This window comes from Tribolium madens, unplaced genomic scaffold (assembly GCF_015345945.1).
Source record: "Tribolium madens isolate multiple individuals breed KSU strain unplaced genomic scaffold, Tmad_KSU_1.1 Scaffold_11;HRSCAF=98;Tcas5.2_LG3b, whole genome shotgun sequence".
NCBI lineage: Eukaryota > Metazoa > Arthropoda > Insecta > Coleoptera > Tenebrionidae > Tribolium > Tribolium madens.
Window position 1 is genome coordinate 4,301,235 of NW_025400975.1, and position 24,343 is coordinate 4,325,577.

The 24,343-nt window shown below is 30.4% G+C and overlaps 1 protein-coding gene across 5 annotated transcripts in view; it reads left to right on the plus strand.

Annotated features, from left to right (window-relative positions):
• LOC123016327 overlaps positions 1 to 24,343 on the plus strand; it is a 193,403-nt gene that overhangs the window by 151,028 nt on the left and 18,032 nt on the right. For all 5 annotated transcript variants that reach the window (XR_006413436.1, XR_006413433.1, XR_006413437.1 and 2 more), the window contains exon 5: positions 21,799 to 21,960. Coding sequence is in view for 1 of the 5 variants with exons in the window: in XM_044416666.1 (XP_044272601.1) it covers positions 21,799 to 21,960 (162 nt within the window). In the remaining 4 variants the exon portion in view is untranslated. The remainder of the gene's footprint in view (positions 1 to 21,798; positions 21,961 to 24,343) is intronic.

Below are 24,343 nucleotides of genomic sequence, written 5' to 3' on the forward strand. Positions count from 1 at the left end.
TAAAACTAAATAACAAAATAACAAAAATTTCGAAAAATTTTATTTTTGATAAAACGTCATATTTTTATAGAACTTTATAATTCATCAATTAGTTTTTATTGTTCAAAATTTTGTATATCGATGCATATTGGTATATATTGGAGCATATTTCTTAATATTTTGTGTATATTTTTGTGAAAATATTTTACGATTTTTTTGTGCATATAATCCGAGCCTTATTTATGACTAAATGCACTACTAACTGCACTAGTTACATTAAAAAACACTTTTGAAAATTAGATACTGACGCATGATGTTTGTTTATATCCATGGTTATGATTTCTTTACTGGCAAATTGTCTTGATTATTTTGTTGCATGTTCCTCTTATTTTTTTAAATTTGTGTTTATTTTAAGTCTGACAACGAACGACTCAAGAAACAACTTCAGTTCTAATTTCGGAAAGCTTGTAGAATAAAACAAAATTTAATGCTCAAGTTGAACAGAAAATTCTACGCCACCCTCAAGCAACTACGTAATCGTTCCGGCTTGTTAATGTAAATTATATGATGCAAAACTTACTTTCCAACTTGTTGAGGTAAAGAAAATTTTGAATCTGGCACAAGAGAGGCACTTTGAAATATTTAATTAAAATATCAGTTGTGTTCTTGCTGTCTGTCTTCCCACTGTGTAAAAAACGCCGCCAAATCAAGCAGTTTAATCTCGTATTTCCTCTTAACTGAGTGTATTGTAAGTGGGCAGCGGTTATAAATTTCTCGCTCGGCTGTACTAACTGAATTTGGTGCGGTTTTGGCCGCGGGCGGACAAAAGGGCCCGGAGTAAGCGGTAGGCGGTACACGGGCCATAAATTCACTAAATACGTGTAAGATTAAACCACAAATCGCTGTTGTTTTACGGCTAATTCATTTATATCGATCGAGAACAGCCGACGCCACCACCGCAAGATCAAATTCTCTATAAACTCAGCAAATCTCGTTCAGATTTTGGGGTCGACGGGATATAACGCCAATTTGAGAGGAGGGCACGTCGTAGACCCCAAGAGCTTACATCGAACAATTCTAGACATCTTCAGCAAAATGCGTGAAAATTTTACTCATAACTGGAAAAAATCACACAATAAAATTTGAGGTTTTTTCATCAATAATGTCGTATTGTAACACACACTTTTTGCTGCCCCAGCGAGTTGAAAAAGTCCATTAGTGACCTTTACATTTACCATTGTAAAATTTAAAAAAAAACATTGTATAGCACATTAATAGATACTAATCTAGTGCATCGCCTAACATTATTTTCAACCATACAGCATGTTCCAAAAATAAGTTACGATACAAACTTGTGTTTTTTTTTTTTAATGAAACAATATATGTTTTTTGACATTTTTGTATGCAGCGTTTTAAAACAATGTTTTTACGCTAAACTTTTGTTAGTCGATTTTGCTTTTAGAAATGAGACGTTTTTTTGGCAAAAACAAGCCCTTTTTAAAAATATATTACACAAAAACCAAGACAGCTAGAAAAAAAAATTATTACTTCTGCAAAGAAGAAAGTACAGAATATAAAGCTGTAGCAATTTTTCAGTGTTTTTCATTTGTAAAAATTAATAAAATAAGAAGTTTGTTAAAAGTTAAATAATTAAAAAAAATTAAATGTAACATCCTAGTTTTTATTTTTCCATCTAAAAGATTGATAAATTGTCTATTTAAAAAAATAAACTTTTAATGTCTAGGATCTATAAATGAAAAGATATTTAACATTCTAATTGTAACAACAATGCCTATAAATATCTGAGCCTTGTTGATATTATGGCAACAATAGTAATTCCACCACGGATCACTTATCCGTTGATTTATTTAGAGATTGTAAAAATCGTTAAAAATACTGAAATTAAAATTATTTTATTGTAAAAATAAAGAATAATGGATTCAGTTTAACACAAATGTGATTATTAAGTGATATTTCTTCCATCTCGTGTTCAACTGTGCACTTTTTGACTACTGAAACAATAGTAATTATTTTTCTTAATGTTTAACGTTAAATAACTTTTTAGTTATTGATTATAAACACCTAAAAGTAAGTAATTTTAGAAAGACAATTTAATAATCTTTTAAATGCAGAACCAATAAATAGCGTGTTCTATTTAAATTTTTAAGTTATTAAACTTTTAACAAACGCCTTTTTATCTTTGCAAATGCAACACACTTAAAAAATGTTACAACCTTATAGCTTGTACCTTCTTCTTTGCGGTAGTAAAAAAAAATATTTTTAGATGTCTTAGTTTTTGTGTAATTTTTAAAAAGTTCATGTTTTCATTAAAAAACCGTCTTATTTTTAAAACTAAGCAAAATCGACGAATAAAAGTTTAGTTTAAAACATTGTCATAAAAATCTACATCCAAAAACGCTATGAAACATATGGTGTTAAATTTAAAAAAAACACAAGTTTGTATTGTAACTTATTTTTGAGACACGCTGTATACATAGTTGAAAATAATTTTAGGCGATGGACTAGATTAGTTTCTATCAAAGTCCTATACAGGGTGCGCCAGAACTCGCGCCCCAGAGAAAAATGCCATATAAGGTAAGATACCAGGAACATGGAAAACATGTTAAAAAAAAATTTATCTCTAAAAATTTCGAAGTTATGAATGTTTAAAGTTTGCACTTTGACTATTTATTTCTATTGGAAAAATAATTTTCCAAGTTTTTTTGCTATAAACTATTAAAAACAAAACAAGGAAGCTGTATCATAAATTGTAACTCTGTTCAATGTTATGTTTGATTTTTCAAAGCGATTTTACTCGAAACTTATTGATTGTAAAAATTGTGGCTTTTATTGGCAAAATTTTTGTCTCTTTACTAAATAATTGTAAAAAAACATATACAAGATCATCAGTATTATTAAATACGAGTAGATATAAAAAAATGTCAAATGTCAAAAAATAAATGTCAAAATTTTTTGACAGATAGTATTTTTTAAACATTTTTTTCATGTTCCTGGTATCTTACATTACTTGAAAATTTTCTCTGGGGCGCGAGTTCTGGTGCACCCTGTATATATTTTTTAATTTCACCATTTAAAGGACACTAATGATTTTTTTCAACTGGCTGGGACAGCCTAAATTATTTATTTCCCAAAAAAAAAAATTTTTAATGTTTAATAAACTTGTTTTAATAAATATCAGTTTCATTTATCCCTTTTTATACGCAAATGTCACAAAAGTAACTCTTTTTATGACTAAATGTCACAAGTAAGAGATTTACTTTTCAGCCATAAAGTAAAAATTTTATTTCTGCGTCTAAACTATTTTACTTGATATTTATCAATGTTCTTTCTTTCGCAGTAAGTGTTTTTTATAAAAAGTGCAAGTTTCAATAATCTTAACAAGCAGCATAGACGAACAAATCAATCATCGGTGTTTGCGTAAAGCATAAAATAAAGCGGTTTCATTAACAGTCAATTTATCAAGCTATTCCATTTGATATATCACAAAAGTATTAAGAGACAATCATTAAAACACCATTAACGACTTTAGTAAAGTTAATTAACAAAATTGGATTTTGTTTTCAGTCTGTAACGGCGAGTGAATTTAACAAAAGATCAAGACTTGATTTATTTTTGGTAGCTCCAAATTTCAGATTATTTGAGCTTTTTATGTCCGTATAAGTTTTGACGAGATTCAAGTTGGGCTATTTAAGCGAGTTGAGGATGCCATTAATGAGTACGGGAAATTGGGTTAGAAACTTGCTCCAATTTCCATAAATACTTCATTTGGTCAACGCGGCTTCCATGACCGTTAATTTGCAATCGAATCGAGAGCGTCTTAGGTCAAGTTAATTTGCTTTAAGTTGGGGCAGGTTTATTCAGGATAACGACGTTTCACGTGAAATTATCTTTCAGTAATGTTTTAATTATTTTACAGAGCACTAATAAATTTGTCTACGTTTTGTGTTTTTCTAATCCCTGGTTCGAACTAATGACGCCACTTAGGTCCAATAACTTCATCGTCGGCGTTTATCGGCCGAGATGATCTTATAGTTCCTTCGACAGGCTTTGATTTGCCATAAATTGAGTCATAAATTTGCCAGAAAATTTATTGGGTGGGAAATGCTACGCACGAAAGGATAGATCACTGACGAAGATTGCTGATTGCATGTTGTAAGATAAAATCGGCATAAAACAATCTATTCGATCAATTACCACAAGGAAGCCACATGGAATCAGGAAATGAGATTTTTGCCCCACAAGTTTACATAATATCGCAAATTTTATGACTACATCAGCAGACTTTCAAAATGCAGTTTGTTTTTTATGAATTGAAATAAAGGTTTCTAAAGTGTTTTGTTAAATGCCTAAGTACTCTAGCTGTAAAATTAGTGTCAAATTGTGTCCAATTTGTACAATTTTTTACACATTTATTGTCACTGATATATAAAAAATATGGGTATAAAATAAATAAAATTATTTATTTTATACCCAACGTTAAAGAGTGATTTTATCAACTAATTTTAGTAGACAAAGTAATCTTTTATCGTCTAGTGAAATAAAGTAATTTTTATCTACTGTTTATATTCAAGAAATTCTGGTAGGTGAGTACAAAATAAAAAAAATTATACACGACGATAAAAATTGTGTATCTACTCGTGAAAAAAGTCCACTCGTTACTTCGTCACTCGTAAACTTAACCTTTTCACTCCTAGATAAACAATTTCTTTATCGTATAAATAAGTAAATAACTATTCTTAAAAAAAGGACAGTTTTTATTCTCTTTTGCAAAAATGCAAATTTGGACAAACTGCTTTTTTTCCTTTTCAGTCATAGTCTATTTTGCCCCTAAGCGTTTTTACCTTAACCATAACATTATTGACGTTTACCAATTTTTTTTTGTTGCTTCACCAATTGCTGGAGAGGTACATTGTAGGTCATCAGCATTCGACATTTTGCACTACTAACTGCACTAGTTAAATTAATAAACACTTTTAAAAATTTTAACACAGATTTTGATTCTGATCTATGATGTTTGTTTATAAGCGTTGTTATGATTTTATTAGTTGCAAAGCTTTTTGATTATTTTTTTGCTAATTATAGTGTCGCTTTTTACTCCATTTGAATACGTTTGCGAATAAAATAATTTACAGGGTGAATATAAAGTATGGAACCAAGCGGTTTTTTTTTAAATCATTTGTCTTCAGAATTTAATAATTAATATAAATTAACGTAATATAAAAAATGAGATCGTATTTTGAGAACGAAATTTTGTCTTATTTTTGAATTATGCGATTTCTTTTAGTCAAAATTGCAATTTATAAAAAAAAAAAATTTCGAAAAAATTAAATATGAAGTAGATAGTTGTAATCCTTAGATCATAACCTTTATGAGAAAAATAGTTTTATAGTGGGTTACTATTTAAAAAAAATAAAATTTTATGTAGAACTCAAAAACAAAAGAAAATTTCGAAAAATTTTATTCTTGATAAAACATTACATCTTTAAAGTACTTTATCGTTCATCAATTAGTTTTTCCAAAAAATTAATAGTTTAAGCAAAAAACGTTTGGTTCCATACTTTTTATTCACCTGGTATGTATGTTATTTAGAGTAAGACTGAATTTACGTCAAAAGTGAATTTTAAGCCAGAATTAATTCTAAATGAATCTATTCTAACGAAATAAATGATTTTATCGCTGTTTTGAGCCAAAATAAAGCAAATAGAGCCATTTTCAATTGGCTTAATAGAAATCGTTAAAATTGGCTTAATTTTAAGCCAGAGAAAATTCTAAATCAATGTTTTTCAAAAAAATACTTTACCAAATATAAGAGGTTATTACCAATAAGTCCTTGGATAGACCGCTCCAGGTGCCAAAAATCGACCAAAAAAATTTTAACGAAAAAAAATCGAACTGACGTTCTCGCAGTTAAACATTCTTGCGTGGATAAAACGCTACCTAATACACTCTTACAATAAATAACTATTAATGGTTTTCAGCTTTTTGCTCTAGGTCTTATAGTTTCTTAAAATTCTATTTTTGCTTCTAAGCGTTTTTACTTTTACCACAACATTATTTTTTTTGCTTTACCAATTGCTGGAGAGGTACATTGTAGGTCATCAACATTTTGCACTACTAACTGCACTAGTTAAATTAATACACACTTTTAAAAATTTTAACAGAAATTTTGATACTACGTTTAATGTTCGTTTATAAGCGTTGTTATAATTTTATTACTTGCAAAACTTTTTGATTATTTTTTTGTTTATTTACTTGCTAACTATAGTGTTGCTTTTTACTCGATTTAAATACGTGAGTTTTACATGAAAAGTGAATTTTAAGCCAGAATTAATTCTAAATGAATCTATCTCAAATAGAGTCATTTTTAATTAATTTGGTGTAAGTTAGAAATCGTTAGAATTGGTTTGATTTTATGCGAGAAAAAATTCTAAATCAATGTTTTTCAAAATAATAATTGCTTAAATTGCTGTTTTTATGCAAAATTAAATATTTATGTCATATTTGACTCGTGTTGTAGGTTAGAAATAATAATGAATTTTTCACAAATGTTACAAAAAATGTTTTTGGAATAGAAACAGTTCAGGAGATTGTTGAAAAAAGACATTTAGCTTCAAACTCGGCTTTGAAAATCCTTTATAAATATTTAAGGCGTGTGCTTCCCACGCAACTACCTTTAAATAATGAGCTTTTGCCTGAGAAAGTATGTAAATGGGGGCGATAGATGCAATAAAACGAATTTTGTATGAATATTTTCTGTAAAAATTTTTGTAATCTCCAACTACACAGACATTTTAAACATTAAAAATTCAAAGAATGTTTGCTTTGTATTTCAGAAATTACGTAACAAAGCGGTCAATAGCAATAAGTAAAAAGCATTTCAACTTTTTGCACAGATAAGAAAACTTCTGATACTACTTGTCCGGTACAAAACACCAAAGATATTGAAGAATCACAAGCGCTTTACTTCTTTTCCCAAAATAAGTAATCCGATTCATTGAAACGGCACTCGTACAATCTCGCTTCGAACTAAACCATCGGAACGCTTCAAATCTCAACAAAACACACACAAATTAAACTATCTAAACGCAATCTTAACTTCATGAAGTTGTTGAAGCTCGCTTGCTGATGAAACCAATTCGAAAAGGAGAAAGACACTCTTATAGCCGCTCGGACGACTAAACATTTAATTAAAGGTAAACCTCGTCTATCCGAATCCGAAGGAGAAGTGATCGCTGATTGTTATTGGCGTAACTGTAATTAGTTAAAAATTGTTTTTCAGCAAAATTAAATTAATCGCAATCACTTTAATTATCCTGACATTTTCCTGGTTTTAATCCGAAAATTCGTTTTGAGCCGTTTTTTCTAATTAAATTTTCGTTTAAGGAAATTCGATTTGGATCCGTAAATTCCGCTAATTGCGCAAGATAGCTGGAAGAGAGTGTCATTACGAGTTGCAAAAAGTGCATCAACGAAATCCAAATCTTGGTCTCGAGTGTACGAAATGTAATCAAGGAGTAGCGATAAAAAACGATGCTAATAAAAACTGTGATAAAGAAAGATGAATATATCGATAGGTGCTATGAGAAAAGGATAGAGTCCGGCTAAAACGGGGAAAAGACAAGGAGGACGTGACGCTGGTTCGCTATTGGGCACTCAAATTGTGCGATAAAAACAGAATAGATTGCTAAATCGAAAGAGGATGAAAAAATAAGACTTTCATACGTGGTTGGAATCCGCAAAACGCCGAATCGTCCACGATTGTATTTTCTGATGAATAATATTTGAATATTATGGAATGAGGGAACTTTTTTTGTTTATTAAAAATCTTTATTGCAGATGATTTGATTTTGAACGAAAGTGTAATCGCGTAACATTCGTATAATATTACTCGCATGACTGCTCTTTTAAAGCCGTAACGATAAAATCCATCACAATTTCGTGAATAAAATTTTTTCGCCTCATTTACGCACAAAAATTTTGCCTGAATCGAAGTGTTGTTTAAAAAGCGAGCCAAATATTTCTATTAGCTTCATTTGATAAAAAATTCTTGTACAAATATTTGTTTCAAATAAATGCTGCTTTTTAGATTCTTCTGATATATGTTTTCTGATTTCCTCTTTGCTTTGAATATCATCGTTTCGAGCTTTTCATTCAGACGAAACAGCTGTTTGTAAATTTCTTGTTTGTTTAACAAATTTAGAGAGGTGAAAGCTGGTATTATTTACACCTGCAAATCCAAATACTCGTCGTCGTTTCAGAGCTTCAACGGAATTACCAACAGTCGAATGGAGAAAGCTCGCTTCCTCGAGGACAATAACGACTACACGCGCTACAAGAGTAAACGCTTACTTTCCATTGATAAGTGAGTAATTCCATGCCAAAACGATCACTTTTAAAACTCATTATTTCTGATTTTCGTAAATTTGAGATATGTTACAGAACGTGTAAAAATAAGTGACACGTTTTTCACCGTTTTTTGTTTTTTCCATGTGTGTTGAAAAAACAGGGATGTACGGAGCAAAAATAAACATATTGAAATGATTTTTTTTTAATAATAGAAATAAATAGGCACATAACGTACGTGATAATGCATGTATTCTAAAAATTTGTTATTAACAAATAATTTAAAAATATATTGTTTAAACAAAAAAATTAACAATTACGCAGTTTTTTAAGATTCTCAATAAATTTATGTAAAAACTCTCACATTTTTACTATGTCTTCACATAAGTTTCAAGACAGACGTTTTAAAAATGGCTGAAAAATTTTTTTTTTGAGAACGCTACATAGTGCATGATCCCCTAAGAACGCCTGAAAATAGCATTTCCTTGGAAATTAAATAGAACCAATTACACATAATTTCCAATAACTTATTAACATTTATTTTTCAAAAAATATCTATAATAAAAACAAATTCTTCGGTTGAGTAAATATTTCGCAAATATTTCACATATTACGTTTTGCTATACAGGGTGTGTCAAAATTCCCGGACCAACGTGACATGGCATGTAAGGTAAGATACCAGGAACATGAAAAAAATGTTAAAAAAATTTGTCAAAAAAATTTTACATTTCCAATAAAAGCCACAAATATTAAAGAGAGTTAGAATTTAGGATACCGCTTCCTTGTTTCCTATTTAATAGCCTGTAGCAAAAAAAAAACATACAAAATTATTTTTCCAAAGAAACAAATAGAGTCAAAGTGCAAAATTTAAACTCTCATAACTTTGAAATTTTTATAGATAGATTTTTTTACATTTTTTCCATGCTCTTGGTATGGCATGTCACGTTAGTCCGAGACTTTTGACACACCCTGTATAATCTAATTGACAAGTTGAAAGACTTTTGCAATTTTTTAAATGATCGTTTTAGTCGAGCGAAGCTTATAAAAGGTAAGCGAAATCTACATACAGGGTGAATATAAAGTATGGAACCAAGCGGTTTTATTTTTAATCATTTGCCTCCAGAAAATAATAATTAATATAAATTAAAGTAATATAAAAAATGTGACTGTATTTTCAGAACGAAATTTTGTTTTTTTGTTTTTGAGTTATGCGATTTTTTTGTCAAAATTGCAATTTATGTGAAAAAATGTTTTTGAAAAAATTAAATATAAAGCAGATATTTGTAATCCTTAGAGTATAGCTTTTATGAGAAAAATGATTTTATAGTGGGTTGCCATTTAAAAAAAATTTTTTTTGTAGAACTCAAAAACAAAAAACGTTTGATTCCACACTTTTTATTCACTTGGTAAGTAATATCAGAAAATAGAATAAAAAAATATTGAGAGTACTCTTCCTCAACCGAGGAATTTGTATTTATTATTGATATTTTTGAAAAATCAATATTATTAAATTATTGGAGATTATATGTTTTCTATACAACAATTTATTAGTAACACTAATTGGTAATTTTTCTATTTAATTTCCAAGGAAACGCTTCTTTCAGGCGATCTTAAGGGATCATGCACTATGAAGCGCTCTCAAAAAAAAATTTTTTAGACATTTTTGAAACGTCCGTATTGAAACTCATGTGAAGACATAGTAAAAATATGAAAGTTTTTACATAATTTTTTTGAGAATTTTAAACAATATATTTTTAAATTATTTGTTAATAACAAATTTTTAGAATACATATATTACCACATCCGTAGTAACTATTATTTAAAAAACATAGTTTCAATATGTTAATTTGTTTTTCTTTAGATAAAAATTCTTTTTGCTCCGAGATACTTAATTTTGTGCATCCCTGTTTTTTTAACATACATTGAAAAAATAAAAAACGCTGAAATACGGGTCACTTATTTTTACACGTTCTATAAGATATCTCAAATTTACGAAAATCAGAAACAATGAGTTTTAAAAGTGATCGTTTTGGCATGGAATTACTCATGTGTAGGTATTTCTGACTTATTATATTACTTCAGCATTACTCCACCATAAAACATAATTAGGCCCAAAAATCAAAATTGGCTTTTGTCTTCACTCATTACCTAATGTACTTTAAGCTTCCTCTTTTCAAATATTTGCCAAAGTTAAATGAAGTAAAACCGAGCACAGTTGGGGCATAGACAGGTCCCTCTTCAAGTTTGCCAAAAGTATTAGCGTCGAGCACTTCCAGTCCGGGAACGAGAAGAAAAACCGGAAACCGTGGAAACGCGTGAAAAACTAACAATAAACCTCAAGCTGTGATGTCGCGCATGAAGGCAAAAACAACGAAAACGCCCTCAAAAGAAAAAAGATTTTATTATTTCTAGTTTTTTGTTTGCCGGAAGACTGTATTCATTGTGCGCGCTTCATTTAGATTCTGATTTTTCACTTGCTTCTAACAAGAGAGATTCTAGTAAATATTGATTACTATTAATCGTAATAAAATTTATCACAAACGGTTTTGCTTTTCAAGCTTTAGAAAAAGAGCATTTTGTCGGAAACCTGAATAGAATCTACGTAATTGGGTCTAAATTAAAGTATTGCGCTCTCAGAATAGATGTGTTAAGTCGCCAAGGGATCGACCGTCCATTGTTGACTTCAATCAGATTCCATGTGCACGTATATTGCTCTTTTCAGATGGAAGAATTAGGTTAGGGCTGATTGGCCCCATCGGCCTGCTCTCTTATTAGCTTTTTACATAAAATTAGGACAAATGTGCTGATGAACAACGCTTGGATTTGATCAAATCGATTCTTTTCCTTTCAGCTTCAATCCCAGAAACATTAACATTTTTTGATGGTTTTTAATTGATCTATTGTTCTCAACTGAACATTTTTAATAATAAAAATTATTTAGTTAGTAACACGAACATATAACACAACACGAATTTTGTTCTTTGTAAAATTTTTATTGATTCTATGTATTATTTTTTCCCTTTCTTCACATATCAATTTTTTATTACTCTTATTAATTTTAATGAAATCTTTATAATAACAAAAATACGTTCAATTTAATCGTCTACTAAGTAAAATAAGGTTTGTTTTATTTATTTGTCTAAGTTATGATACGATGCTTGTCATTCTTTCATTGATCAGTTAAATGTTATAGAATAACTTAACAAACAGTGTTTAAATTTTGGCTAAATTATTCTGTCACGTGTGCGGCTAGTTTACACCTAAATCTCAAATTAGTGATTTCTATTAAAAGTACCTAAAATACAGCTTCTGTAAACGAATTGTCGCTGGACGAGGTAAGTCGAGTCTGGAATAACACATAAGTCCGCAAAAACTTTATAGGTTACTTACTACAAACAACATTTTTTGATTTTTGTTTCCAAAAACATATTTAAACGTATTATTATGTATAATTAATTTCTCAAAAATAGTGGTTAAAAATAAAAAACGGTATTCCTGCAATAGTTATTTCAAAATAACTAGGAGTATTTTATTGAATCTAAGAAAACTCTTTTTGTCATTTTGTCAATTTTGGCTAGATTATATTCAAAATTGTTCCTGATTTAAACTATACGTATGTAAAATGTTCCTGGAAGTCGATTGGCTTATAGAAAACTGTAAAATTTGCAATACTTTAGAAGTTATAGTAGAGTATATACATTTTGAGTATTTTTGACTTTACGAGCAATTTTACTAGTTAACTACTTATTGTAGTACAATGATATTTTTATTGTAATTTAGAACCAACAATTCCTGAGTTATTGGCGATTGACCGAGAATTAAACAAAATCTCGACAAGAATAAAAAAAAACAACTGAAAATTCAACCAAATAACTTTTTTACATTTTTAAAGATTCAAAAATGTGCATTTTAGATACTCGTACCTACAGGGTGCGCCAGAACCAAGTATCTTATCTTTCTATGAGGCGCAAGTCCTATAACAATTTTACGTAGGACTATTTTATTGAGTTAAAAAAAACTCATTTTAGGGACGTCAGTGACTCTGTAAAATAAATAAAACAGTTTTTTTGTACACCCTTTTAAAAATAACCACATCAAAAAATCATTACAAACATAAAACTTTATCCGGGTCTTGTAATACAATTATTTTAACAATTTAATTTTTTTTTACCCTTTTTCATTATTTTAGTAATAAAAGTGTAAAAAATTATTTATGTCATTTACTTGATACTTACGTAACTAAACAGAGGTTATATTCAAATTTAGCAAACCCTATTTTGTTATAAAAAAAACACTTTTTATTTAAAGGACAAAATAAGTTTTATACCAAGGTAATAAACCACTGTTTTAATCTATTAAAAATGCCCTCAGTTTTTTTCTGTCGCCTCTGCCATTACCTACATTTTCGGGATTAGCGATGTTTATTCTAAAGTGTATACAAAACTCTGAACAGACTAAATTAATAATAATATAAAAAAAATATAAATTTGTCTCATGTCAAATAATTTATCGAAATATTCAGTTCATTCAATTGCAGTTTTGAGAGTAAAAATCGGCATCAAGAAGTTGGTTTATGTGAAGAAAAACTCAAAAGATGCAATTTATTTAATTTCAGTTTATTTAAGAGTGAAAATCGGTATTTCATTTATTTTATTCCGGAGAAAATAAACAACCTACTAGATTATTAGTCAGAAACGAGGGAATTAAGCGTCACTTTATTCTTTGTTTCAATTAATTAGTTTTTCCTACGACTCTAAAGAAAGTAAGTTTTTCCATCTTAATTTCAGAAAGGAAAGTGGCCAAATACCTTCCTGGGAGGTAAACATTTGCTTTCCTCATCTGTCAAAATTACAATAAAAATATACGTTATTTCTCAAGGAGGTAAATATTTTACCTCCCCCATATTAACGAAAAACATGCTGCTAGATATATCAACAGAAATTGTTAATTTTGAAGTTTTTCTAACTGAATCGTAGGAAAAATTATATTTATTTACAATCACTAATGTAATATGCCAATTACTAACCTTTTAAAAGCTGGGAAACACATTATTATATCTCATGAGGAGTAATAATATTACTTCTCTTGGGCGGTAATATGCAGGCTTGCTAACGTTAAGATTACAAAAATACCGGGAATTTTTTCTTTCAAATAGTCAAGTTACGCATAATATTTTGCTAAATTAGTATTCAATTGCTTCTGTAGCAGTTTCTAGTACACTGCTTCATTTCAACGATTTTAAATCAGATTCACACATTATTTCAACATTTTCTTTGACATTTCTGAAACGTTTGGACCTTAACATAGTTAGAATTTTATTTTACTCAAATTTTTGACTGAAAATAATGTGATTGTGAATAAAATAACATACAAACTTAGCTGGTATTGGCGTTATCCCTTGTGCTTTATACATAAGCTCTTGGGGTAATGCCTATTTACCACCTCGCTTGTAATGTACTATTATTACACAGGTGAAAAGTGTCTTTTCCTCCTTCTCTCAACTTTTCCAACTCTCAGACGGAAACGATACACTTTTCTCTTACACTTGTAATACAAATAACTATTAAGTTTATATTTGTGAATGTTATAATAAATCGATGAAAAAAGCAATGCATTCTGAATCTTCTTGTGCGCAAACCCTCACAGTTTCTTGCTGTTTTATGTTTTCCGGAATCATTTAGGGGCCCCAAAAGACCGTCACTAACAAACGTCGTGTCTTTTATGCATATCTTCAGGGCAACATAATCTGCCGTATTAGGTACATGGTGGTCTTATATGTAAACACAATATTAAATTAGCACGGCAAATGTACACACTACACAACCTGAGCTCCGGTCCATGTATGTTTAGGTTTTTGCTCATTTATTCTAAAGGTCGATAATTCGCCATGTAGACTTATCAACAAAACGAAATCTCTAAATTCCAAATCCATTAACTCGTTAAAATTAAACAAACACTTATTTTGAAAACGACCAATGCTTTTGTCTAACGAGTAATGTTTTACAGCTAAATGTGTCACCCCCTACTTGTAAAACAGTTAATGCGTGTCCGCAAAAACATCCACCTAATGGAGTATTGACCTTACAGAATTTTTACGACTTTGCCTAATTGCTTTCACTGAAATGAAAATGTTGTTGTTATTTTATCAAAAATCTCGAGTTTGAATCTCGAAAATGGTGTAATTTTGGTTTTGTTAGAAAATATTTTCTCAACTTGTTATTGGATGTATCAGCGTCGTAAACTAACGACATAAAAATGAAAATTTCATGTCGCAAGTCGTAAAAATGCACATGCATGCGCACGTCGATATTATCTAGACGCCCTGTATGATTTGTAGCCACTTGGCTGTTTTATAGGTGGCTGTAATTATTGTTGGGGTAGTTAAAGTACGGAAATAAAAGCGGATTCAGAATGGGCCGTTTTCCACTACACTACGAATAATATAAACGGAATAACTGCGCCACTGTTTAATTGCGGGCAGCGCGCCACACACCCTACCAACCCCAATAAAATGCAATGCCCTTGTCAAATATTTAACCCCTAAATATGTGTCACAACAAGATAAAATGTTCAACCATGGGGCATGTTTAATGAGCTGTTTACACTGATTCGACGGCAAATATTCGCAGTTATCGTTTTTATAATTAGCGTCGAAATTAAATTTTTCAGGTAGAGAGTCATGATGATTATTACTTTCAAAAGTCGATGGACGTTTATTAAAAATTATGGACGAGTTCAATTTTTAATATCGCAATTGAAAAACGACGGGAATTATTTAAAAGCACCACAAAAAATTTTCAACTACTGTTTGAAATTATCTCTCAGGACGTATTTTTAAAGCGTGTTTCAATTTCATTATTTTTTAATCCACTAAAAAATCGGTTTCAAATTTTGTGAAAAGGATTTTTAATCCTTTAAATAGAATAGAAATTTAATCATCTGTAATAATTAATAATTGTAAAACTTAATGCGAAATTATTAATGTTTAATTTTCACTAAATGACATAATTAGTTTGTCTTATCTATGATATCAACGAGAAGAGCGTTAAAGCTCATGTAATATAAGCAAAGTCATAAACAATGTCAACGTCGTTTTGAATTTTATGACAACTGCTAACTTATAAGTAACATTCTCGAGTATTATGTGTGCATATATATTAATTCATTAGTGCAGCAAAATGGGATTAATAAGTACCCAGTTTGATATTAGTTTGGATTGTTGACGGTAATAAAACAAAACATTTCTCTAAACGCTCCTAGATAATATTGATTACCTTCCTTACTCAAACGAAAGCAGATTAAAAACAAATACTGTGTTTTATGTGACTGTTTTTGTTTATTTGCGTCTCTAACAGAGTTATTAACGAACCTGTATTTTTTATTTTTAAAGTTGGCGACAATGCTGCCAACTGACGCGACTATGCCGCCACATAATTTCTATAAAACATTTTTTTCGAATTAGATAGTGTGAACTTTACACGGGGGAGAACGGCTATGCCGCGAGCCTCCAATAATTTTGACAAAACATTTGCGAATCCGATAGGATTTGATAGCAATTTCTCGTATTATTATTAAAATATAATAATTAATAATATAATATAATATAAAACACTACTTAAAACAATTAATTAAGGCTGTATCTCATCTAAAAATAGTCGTATCTAGATTTTTTTAAAACCATTCTATGGCTTTAAGTTTCTAGTTTTGAGATTTTATGCCAAAATTGTTTTTTGTGCTACAGTTATCACACAAGCATAGGAAATAGCGCAAGACAAAAAATTGTAAATTTTGTTTTGTGAGTCCTACAAGGGGGCGAGTGGCAAAGCCGCAAGACCTCTATAATTTCCACACAACATTTTATCAGTTTTTAGTATTATTATTAAAATATAATAATTAATTAATATACACTTCAGTGCCACCTCGTTAAGGACGCAACACAACGTCTTTTAATAAGAAAAATTACATCAAACAAGAAATGCAGCAATGGCTTGAATTTGTGTGTTAATTATTAGATAAATGGCTTAAACGGGTGTGTGTTTTGTGAATCCTACAAGGGGGCAAGCGGATAAGCCGCAAGCCCCCTATAATTTCTACACAACATTTTTAAATCCGACAGGATTTGATATCGGTTTCAAGCATTGTTATTAAAATATAATAATTAATTAATACACATTTCAGTGCCAACTCGTTAAAGACGCAACACAAAGTCTCTATCTTTTTTTTTTCTTTTAATGAAAAAAAGTACACGAAACAAGAAATGCAGCAATGGCTTGAATTTGTATGTTGAGTATTAGATAAATGGCTTAAACGGGTGTGTACTTTTTTTTTGTGAGTCCTACAAAGGGGTAAGCGGCAAAGCCGCGAGCCCTCTATACACTACACATCATTTTTAAATCCGACAGGATTTTTGATATCAGTTTCAAGTATTATTATTAAAAATATAATAATTATTAATAATATAATATAATAATTAATTAATACACACTACAGCGCCAGCTCGTTAAGAACGCAACACAACGACTCTATAATTTTTTTCTTTTAATAAGAAAAAGTACGCTAAACAAGAAATGCAGCAATGGCTTGAATTTGTGTGTTGAGTTTTAAATAAATGGCTTAAACGGGTGTGTGTTCCGTGAGTTCTACAAGAGGGCAAGCGGCAAAGCCGCGAGTCCCCTATAATTTCTACACAACATTTTCAAATCCGACAAAATTTGATATCAGTTTTAAGTATTATTATTAATAGTTATTTATTGTAAGAGTGTGTTAGATAACGTTTTACCCACGCTAGAATGTTTAATTTTCTTAAGTGGATAAAACGCGACTAACACACGACTGCGATATAACTTTTTATTTACAATCACAGGCCCAAATTATTCCAAACTTAATTAAAATTTAAACTGACTTTTAAACGTCACGCCAAATGTGCTTTCGGTTAAACGTAGTAAGCTGTTACGCGGTGCGCTGATTACTAACAGTGGAATAAAGTTACTTTATTCTACTAGTGGATAAAGTGGTACTTTATACGCATCTAAAGTGTGGAATAAAGTCTCTTTATAGAGTGATTGTGGATAAAATATAATAATTAAGTAATAATATAATATAATAATCAATTATTACACATTTCAGTGTCAGCTCGTTAAGGACGCAACACAACGTTTCCATAATTTTTTTCTTTTAATAATAACAAGAAATGCAACAATGGCTTGAATTTGTGTGTTGAGTATTAGATAAATGGCTTAAACAAGTGTGTGTTTTGTGAATCCTACAAGAGGGCGTGCGGCAAAGCCGCGAGCCCCCTATAATTTCAGTTTCTACTATTATTATTAAAACATAGTAATTAATTAGTAATATAAAATAATAATTAATACACACTCGTTAAGGACGCAACACAACGTTTCCATAATTTTTTTCTTTTAATAATAACAAGAAATGCAACAATGGCTTGCATTTGTATGTTGAGTATTACATAAATGGCTTAAACGGGTGTGTGTTTTGTGAATCCTACAAGAGGGCGKGCGGCAAAGCCGCGAGCCCCCTATAATTTCTACACAACATTTTCAAATCCGACAAAATTTGATAACAGTTTCTATTATTATTATAACACATAGTAATTAATTAATAATATAAAATAATAATTAATTAATACACACTTCAGTGCCAGCTCGTTAAGAACGCAACGTCCCTATCATTTTTTTTCTTTTTACGAAACAGAAATGCAGCAATGGCTTGAATTTCTGTGTTGAGTATTAGATAAATGGCTTAAACGGGTGTGTGTTTTGCCCATGGCGTTGATCTTGTCGATTAGTCATTTGCGAGTAAAAAAAAGCTTCTCATTTTCCGTTAAGGGCAGTCGTCGTTCACGCTGTAACTGATACGGCCCTATAAGCCTCCGAGGCGAGAAAAGCAAGTGTCCATTTCGTTTAAAGCTAGCATCCTGACTGTCCAGATATAAATCTAAGGACGGTCGATGTTTCGCTCCGCGTGTTTTGCACCGACTCCCGGATAAGCCTCTAGATGCCCGACTCAATTTCCTCTTGACCCTGAATGATGGAAGTTGTTCCAGACGCACCCGACCGGAGATGGAGGATTTCGAGATAGATACATGTTTATCTTTGTTCAAGTACATCCAACAATTGATTTTTGAATTTCCAAACAACTTGTTATCTTCTTAAAATATAAAAAAGTAAAAATAGCGGTATGAGTTGCAATATTTCAATAGATTATTGCATCTGACATAAAAGAGAGCTTTGCAACAAGTGGGTTATGCTTTTTCAATAATAAAACTGCAATCATCTACCCGTCGCTCTTTGAAACGATTGTGGTTTTGCTATCTTCAAAATAATTGCCTCTTGTGCTATTCTGTTAAGGGTTTAGAGTAGCAATGATACTTCAAATAACTAAATTAAATTATATAACTTAAAGAAATATATTATCAAGTCTAGATAGTCCTTATAATCAGATGTAAATACGTAATTTAATAACGAAAGCTTGACGCAAACAACGAGAATCACTTAAGTATTCGTTTATGAATTTCTAATTTCATTTCACATGAAAGAGCAATTATTTTCTTTTGAGAAGCATTTCTTTTATACAATATTCTTGTTCTGCAGCGAAATAAACGTTATCAGTCAGCCGTCTTTCAACAACGGATGAGAAACTTGAAAACTTGATTAGGAAAAATTGGTCTCGATTTTATGATTCACTTGATTCATTTATTTAATCGAACTGTCAGACGGAAAATCCACAATAGAAACCGATGCAATGTAAAAACTAAAACTGACATCGAACACGTACGAACTGGACAAAAACCAATCATACTATTGTCGTTGAAAATAAAGTCTCGTCCATCTGAAAGACTTTGTGACATTAAAACAAAACCAAGATGGAAAAGTTTACTGTCCAAATAAAAGGACTCTGAGACATTTGACCTATTAAATTTATTAAAACGTACAAATATCACTTTGTAGCGAATTTTTTCCTAACGTCACATATACAAGCTGCGAAATGCAGCTTATCAAAAATCCATGCACAGTATATCAGACTTGTTTTACATCTCCTACTCCGAAAGCATTTGAATAAATGGCTTTCCTCTAGTAGAAGTAAATTAAACCCTACATCATTACATTAAATAAATTATTTTATCCGCAAACGTCACAACTTTATGTCACACTTTTCAGCAATGAAATAAAATTAAACACCCAAAAGGTTAAAATTTTATTTTTGCGCCTAAGTGCTTTTAAAAATCGCTGTTTTGAGCCAAAATAAAGCGAATAGAGCTATTTCTGATCGATTTGGTTACATACTAACTTAAAAATTATTAGACGGCTCACTTTTAAAACAGAAATAATTTTAAATCAACGTTTTTTAAAAACAATAATTGCTTAAATCGCTGTTTACATCCAAAATTAAGCGATTTAAACTATTTCTAATCGATTTGGCTCGTTTTTAAACAAGAAATAATTTTATATTAATCTATTTCAACTAAATAAGTGCTTAAATCGCTGTTTTGAATCAAAATAAAGCGAATAAAGCTGCTTCTAATCGATTTGGCTACATACTATCTTATAATTTTTTAGAGTTGGCTCAATTTTAAACCAGAAATAATTTTAAATCAACGATTTTTAAAAACAATATTTGCTTAAATCGCTGTTTACATCAAAAATTAAGCGATTTAAGCTATTTCTAATCGATTTGGCTCGTTTTTAACAAGAAATAATTTTATATTAATCTATTTCAACTAAATAACTGCTTAAATCGCTGTTTTGAATCAAAATAAAGCGAATAAAGTTGCTTCTAATCGATTTGGCTACATACTATAATTAATTTTAAACCAGAAATAATTTTAAATCAACGACTTTTAAAAACAATATTTGCTTAAATCGCTGTTTACATCAAAAATTAAGCGATTTAAACTATTTCTAATCAATTTGGCTCGTTTTTTAAGAAGAAATAATTTTATATCAATCTATTTCAACTAAATAAGCTTAAATCGCTGTTTTTTAGCCAAAAAAAGGCTTTTTAAGCTTGGATTTGACTAGATTTAACCTTAAAATTGTTGGCTTAGGCTTAATAATAAACCAAAAATAATTTTAATTCAACGTATTTCAAAAACAATAATTGCTTAAATTGCTGTTTACATCCAAAATTAAGCAATTTAGGCTATTTCTAATCAATTTGGCTCGTTTTTTAACGAGAAATAATTTTAGATCAATCTATTTCAACTAAATAAGTGCTTAAATTGCTGTTTTAAATCAAAATAAAGCGAATAAGGCTGTTTCTAATCGATTTGGCTGAATATTAACTTATAAATTATAAGACTTGGCTCAATTTTAAACCAGAAATAATTTTAAGTCAACGTTTTTTAAAACCAATAATTGCTTAAATTACTGTTTACATCCAAAATTAAGCGATTTAAGCTATTTCTAATCTATTTGGATCGTTTTTTAACAAGAAATAATATTATATCAATCTATTTCAACTAAATAAGAGCTTAAATCGCTGTTTTTAGCCCAAAAAAAGTTTTTTTAACTTGGATTTGACTAGATTTAACCTTGAAATCGTTGGTTTAGGCTTAATATTAAACCAAAAATAATTTTAAGTCAACGTTTTTTAGAAACAATAATTGCTTAAATTGCTGTTTACATCTAAAATTAAGCTATTTCTAGTCAGTTTGGCTCGTTTTTTAACAAGAAATAATTTTATATCAATCTATTTCAACTAAATAAGTGCTTAAATCGCTGGTTTTAGCCAAAAAAAGACTTTTTAAGCTTGGATTTGACTAGATTTAACCTTGAATTCGTTGGCTTAGGCTTAATATTAAACCAAAAATAATTTTAGATCAATATATTTTAACAGAATAAATGCTTAAATTGCTGTTTAAGCCAGAAATAATTCCAAATCAATGTATTTTAACAAAATAAGTGCTATTGATCACTTTTACTCTTAATAACATAATAGGCTATTTTTGTTTAAAGAATGATTTCTCATTGAGTTGAAATTAGAATCTTGTTTTATCAAACAAACTTTAATTTAACTCATTCAGAATTAATTGTTTTAATATTTTAGGTTTACAAATTGCGTTTAATTACTGAAAATCGTTTAAACATCTGTAAAGCTATTACACGACTTTGAAAACTTAGTTTGAAATTTAATTTAATCGTTCGATATGTTTGTGGTGATTACTAAAGATTTGATTTAAACTTTTACTTTTAACCCTTAGTAACTAGTTCAATTTGCGATTTTTTTTAAATCGATCCACAAGCTAGATTTTCTTTTTTTTTCTTTTTTTGATTGATTTGCGCAATAAACCATTCAGGCGAATTTTTTCTCAAGCCATTTGCTTGGAAGCAGCTTTGTGTTAGGAGTTAATTCCGAAACATTTAAGAAAACGGTCTACATTCCGAACCATTGGCAATATTTTTATAGCAAATATGTTGAAAAAATGTCTTGTTTCAGCCTCATACTCAGCACGCAGCGATGGAAACGCAACCGGAACTGGAATATCGAAACTGCAACTGACGCTTTCAAAATATGATCTGAATGCACGCTTTGAATGCAAAGTTGAAAGTCAAGCTTTAGAAGAACCGATCGTGAAAGGGGTGACGCTTCCCGTTAAAGGTAAATATAAACACAAGATATTTAAAATCGGGCTTTTGGTCGTAAAACGATGAGGTTAAACATCGAACCGCGTGACAAGAAATGTAAAGCCACCACTCGTCGCAGAAGAGGGTAATTTCCAAGCACGCCACCTTCTTACTTTAAGTATCTCGATTCCACGGCCGTTTTAATTAAACGTAAAGCTGAAAATACATTCATACACTTAGGAAGCTGTGTCACGAACATTCACTCTCACGAAAACGATTTCATTTAAGAGGGTGAGAAAAATGGGGCGGTTTTGGAGCTTTATAAAAATAGATATCTAGTCTAGATATTTAAATTAATTTAGGAATTTTATGCGATGGTGGTTCAAATTACCGAATTTGGTTAATCACCGGTTTAAAGGAGAACCGCAATTGTGAAATTGAGTGGCGTGTCGTGTCATCTTGAGCATGAATGCTGCTACCCATGTCCGAGCAAATATACATTACACTAAACTGCTTGCAAATATTGAATCAATTACTTAGAAATGAATCCATACATTTTCATTAAAGTTCGAAAATGGGACACCAAGTCACTTGACAATGTCCTGAGTGTCCTTTATTGTTCGTGAAATGGTCAAGCAGTTTTCCTTACACATCCTTTAACTTCCAACACACAATAACGGAACATTTCGACAATAATGCAAGAGAAGTTTGCACATTAATTAAATTATTCCGGCCAGCATTAAGCCTTAAACAGTTCCACAGTTAGTGTTTGTTGCTTACCGTGGCAGCTGTTTTGAGTGATTCGATTAGAAGAAGCAGTCATGCGAACGGGACCAACGTAATTGGGCGATAACAGTTGCTTTTGTTGAAACGACCACCGAACTCGATAGAGTTTATGGTGGCGAAATTTTTAACTTAATTATCAAATTCCTAAAAAGTAGCGTCGATTTTCAATTTAATAAAAGCCAAGTGTGAGTTTCTGTTTAATAACAGAGCTGACCGCAGTAGTGTAAATAGCGGGCTTCTGGAGCCACCTCCCACTACTGATTTATTAAGGTCTTATAACGCATGCGTGATCATTTTGATATATAAGGTAAACAGATAATTGTTATCAAACTTTAAAAAATAAACGATGCTGAAAACTAAAATTTTAATCAAAGAATTTTTTATTTAGACTCATCAAATGAACCAGTGCAAAATTTCTTACATAACTTAAAACTCAACAACACTAAATCGCTTTTCTTCAAACCCACTGATGAAACAGAAGTCCTAAAAGTGATAAGAGAGATGAAATCGAGTACCTGAGAAGATATTTATGGAAAATCAAACGACTTTCTAAAACGTATAGCTACAGGTATAGCTAAGCCACTAGTGATCGTTATAAACAGATGTTTAGAAGAAGGGATTTTTCCGTCAAAACTGAAAACCGCAAAAGTTGTTCCAATCTTTAAAAAAGAGATTCGAATGAATGCAGTAATTATCGTCCTATTTCTGTAATTCCGACAAAGTGTTAGAAATGACTCTAAAAGACAGACTTATAGAATTTTTCGAAAAATACAACATTTTTACAAAAAAACATAGATATAGAAAGAAAAAATCTATCGTAACTGCTATTAATGATGTCATTCAGCATATACTAACGGCGCAAGATAACCAAGATCAAGTTATCATGGCTTGCTGTGATCTGTCAAAAGCTTTTGACACGATTCAACATAAGGAATTTTACTGAAACTAGAGTATTACGGTGTTAGAGGCGTGGCTCAAAAAATATTTGAATCATATTTATCAAACCGAAACCAAATAATTAAATGGAAAACTCAAACGTCAAGAAGTGAAAAAGTTAGATATGGAGTTCCTCAGGGCTCTATATTGGGTCTAATTTTATTTATAATTTATACCAATGACTTAATAACCAGCGTTCCACATTACACTACATGCTGTTTTGCTGGTGATACTTCATACATTGTTAAAGGAAAATCTGTCCAACAAGCGAAAGAACGCATGTATGTCACACTCCAACAATCTCAAAAGTGGATGAACTCAAATATGTTAAAACTCAACACTGAAAAGACCCAACAGTTGGTGTTTAATGAGAGTAACGAAGCTGTTAAATTTATTGGTGTTTATGTAGATAGTGCTTTAAAATGGCGGACACATATAAGTGAATTAAATAAAAAACTATCTTCCGTAATTTACGCAATTAGGGTGCTTAAACGAACTACAAGTGACCAAGAAGCTAAAACCGCGTATTTTGCAAACTTTCATAGTAGCATTAACTATGGAATATTTTTTTAGGGAAATTCACAGGATGTGCACAGTGTTTTTGAACTTCAGAAAAAAGCATTAAGAGTATTGTGCAATTTAGGTTTTAAGGATACATGCAGAGACTCATTTTGTTAAGGAATACACAGTCCACA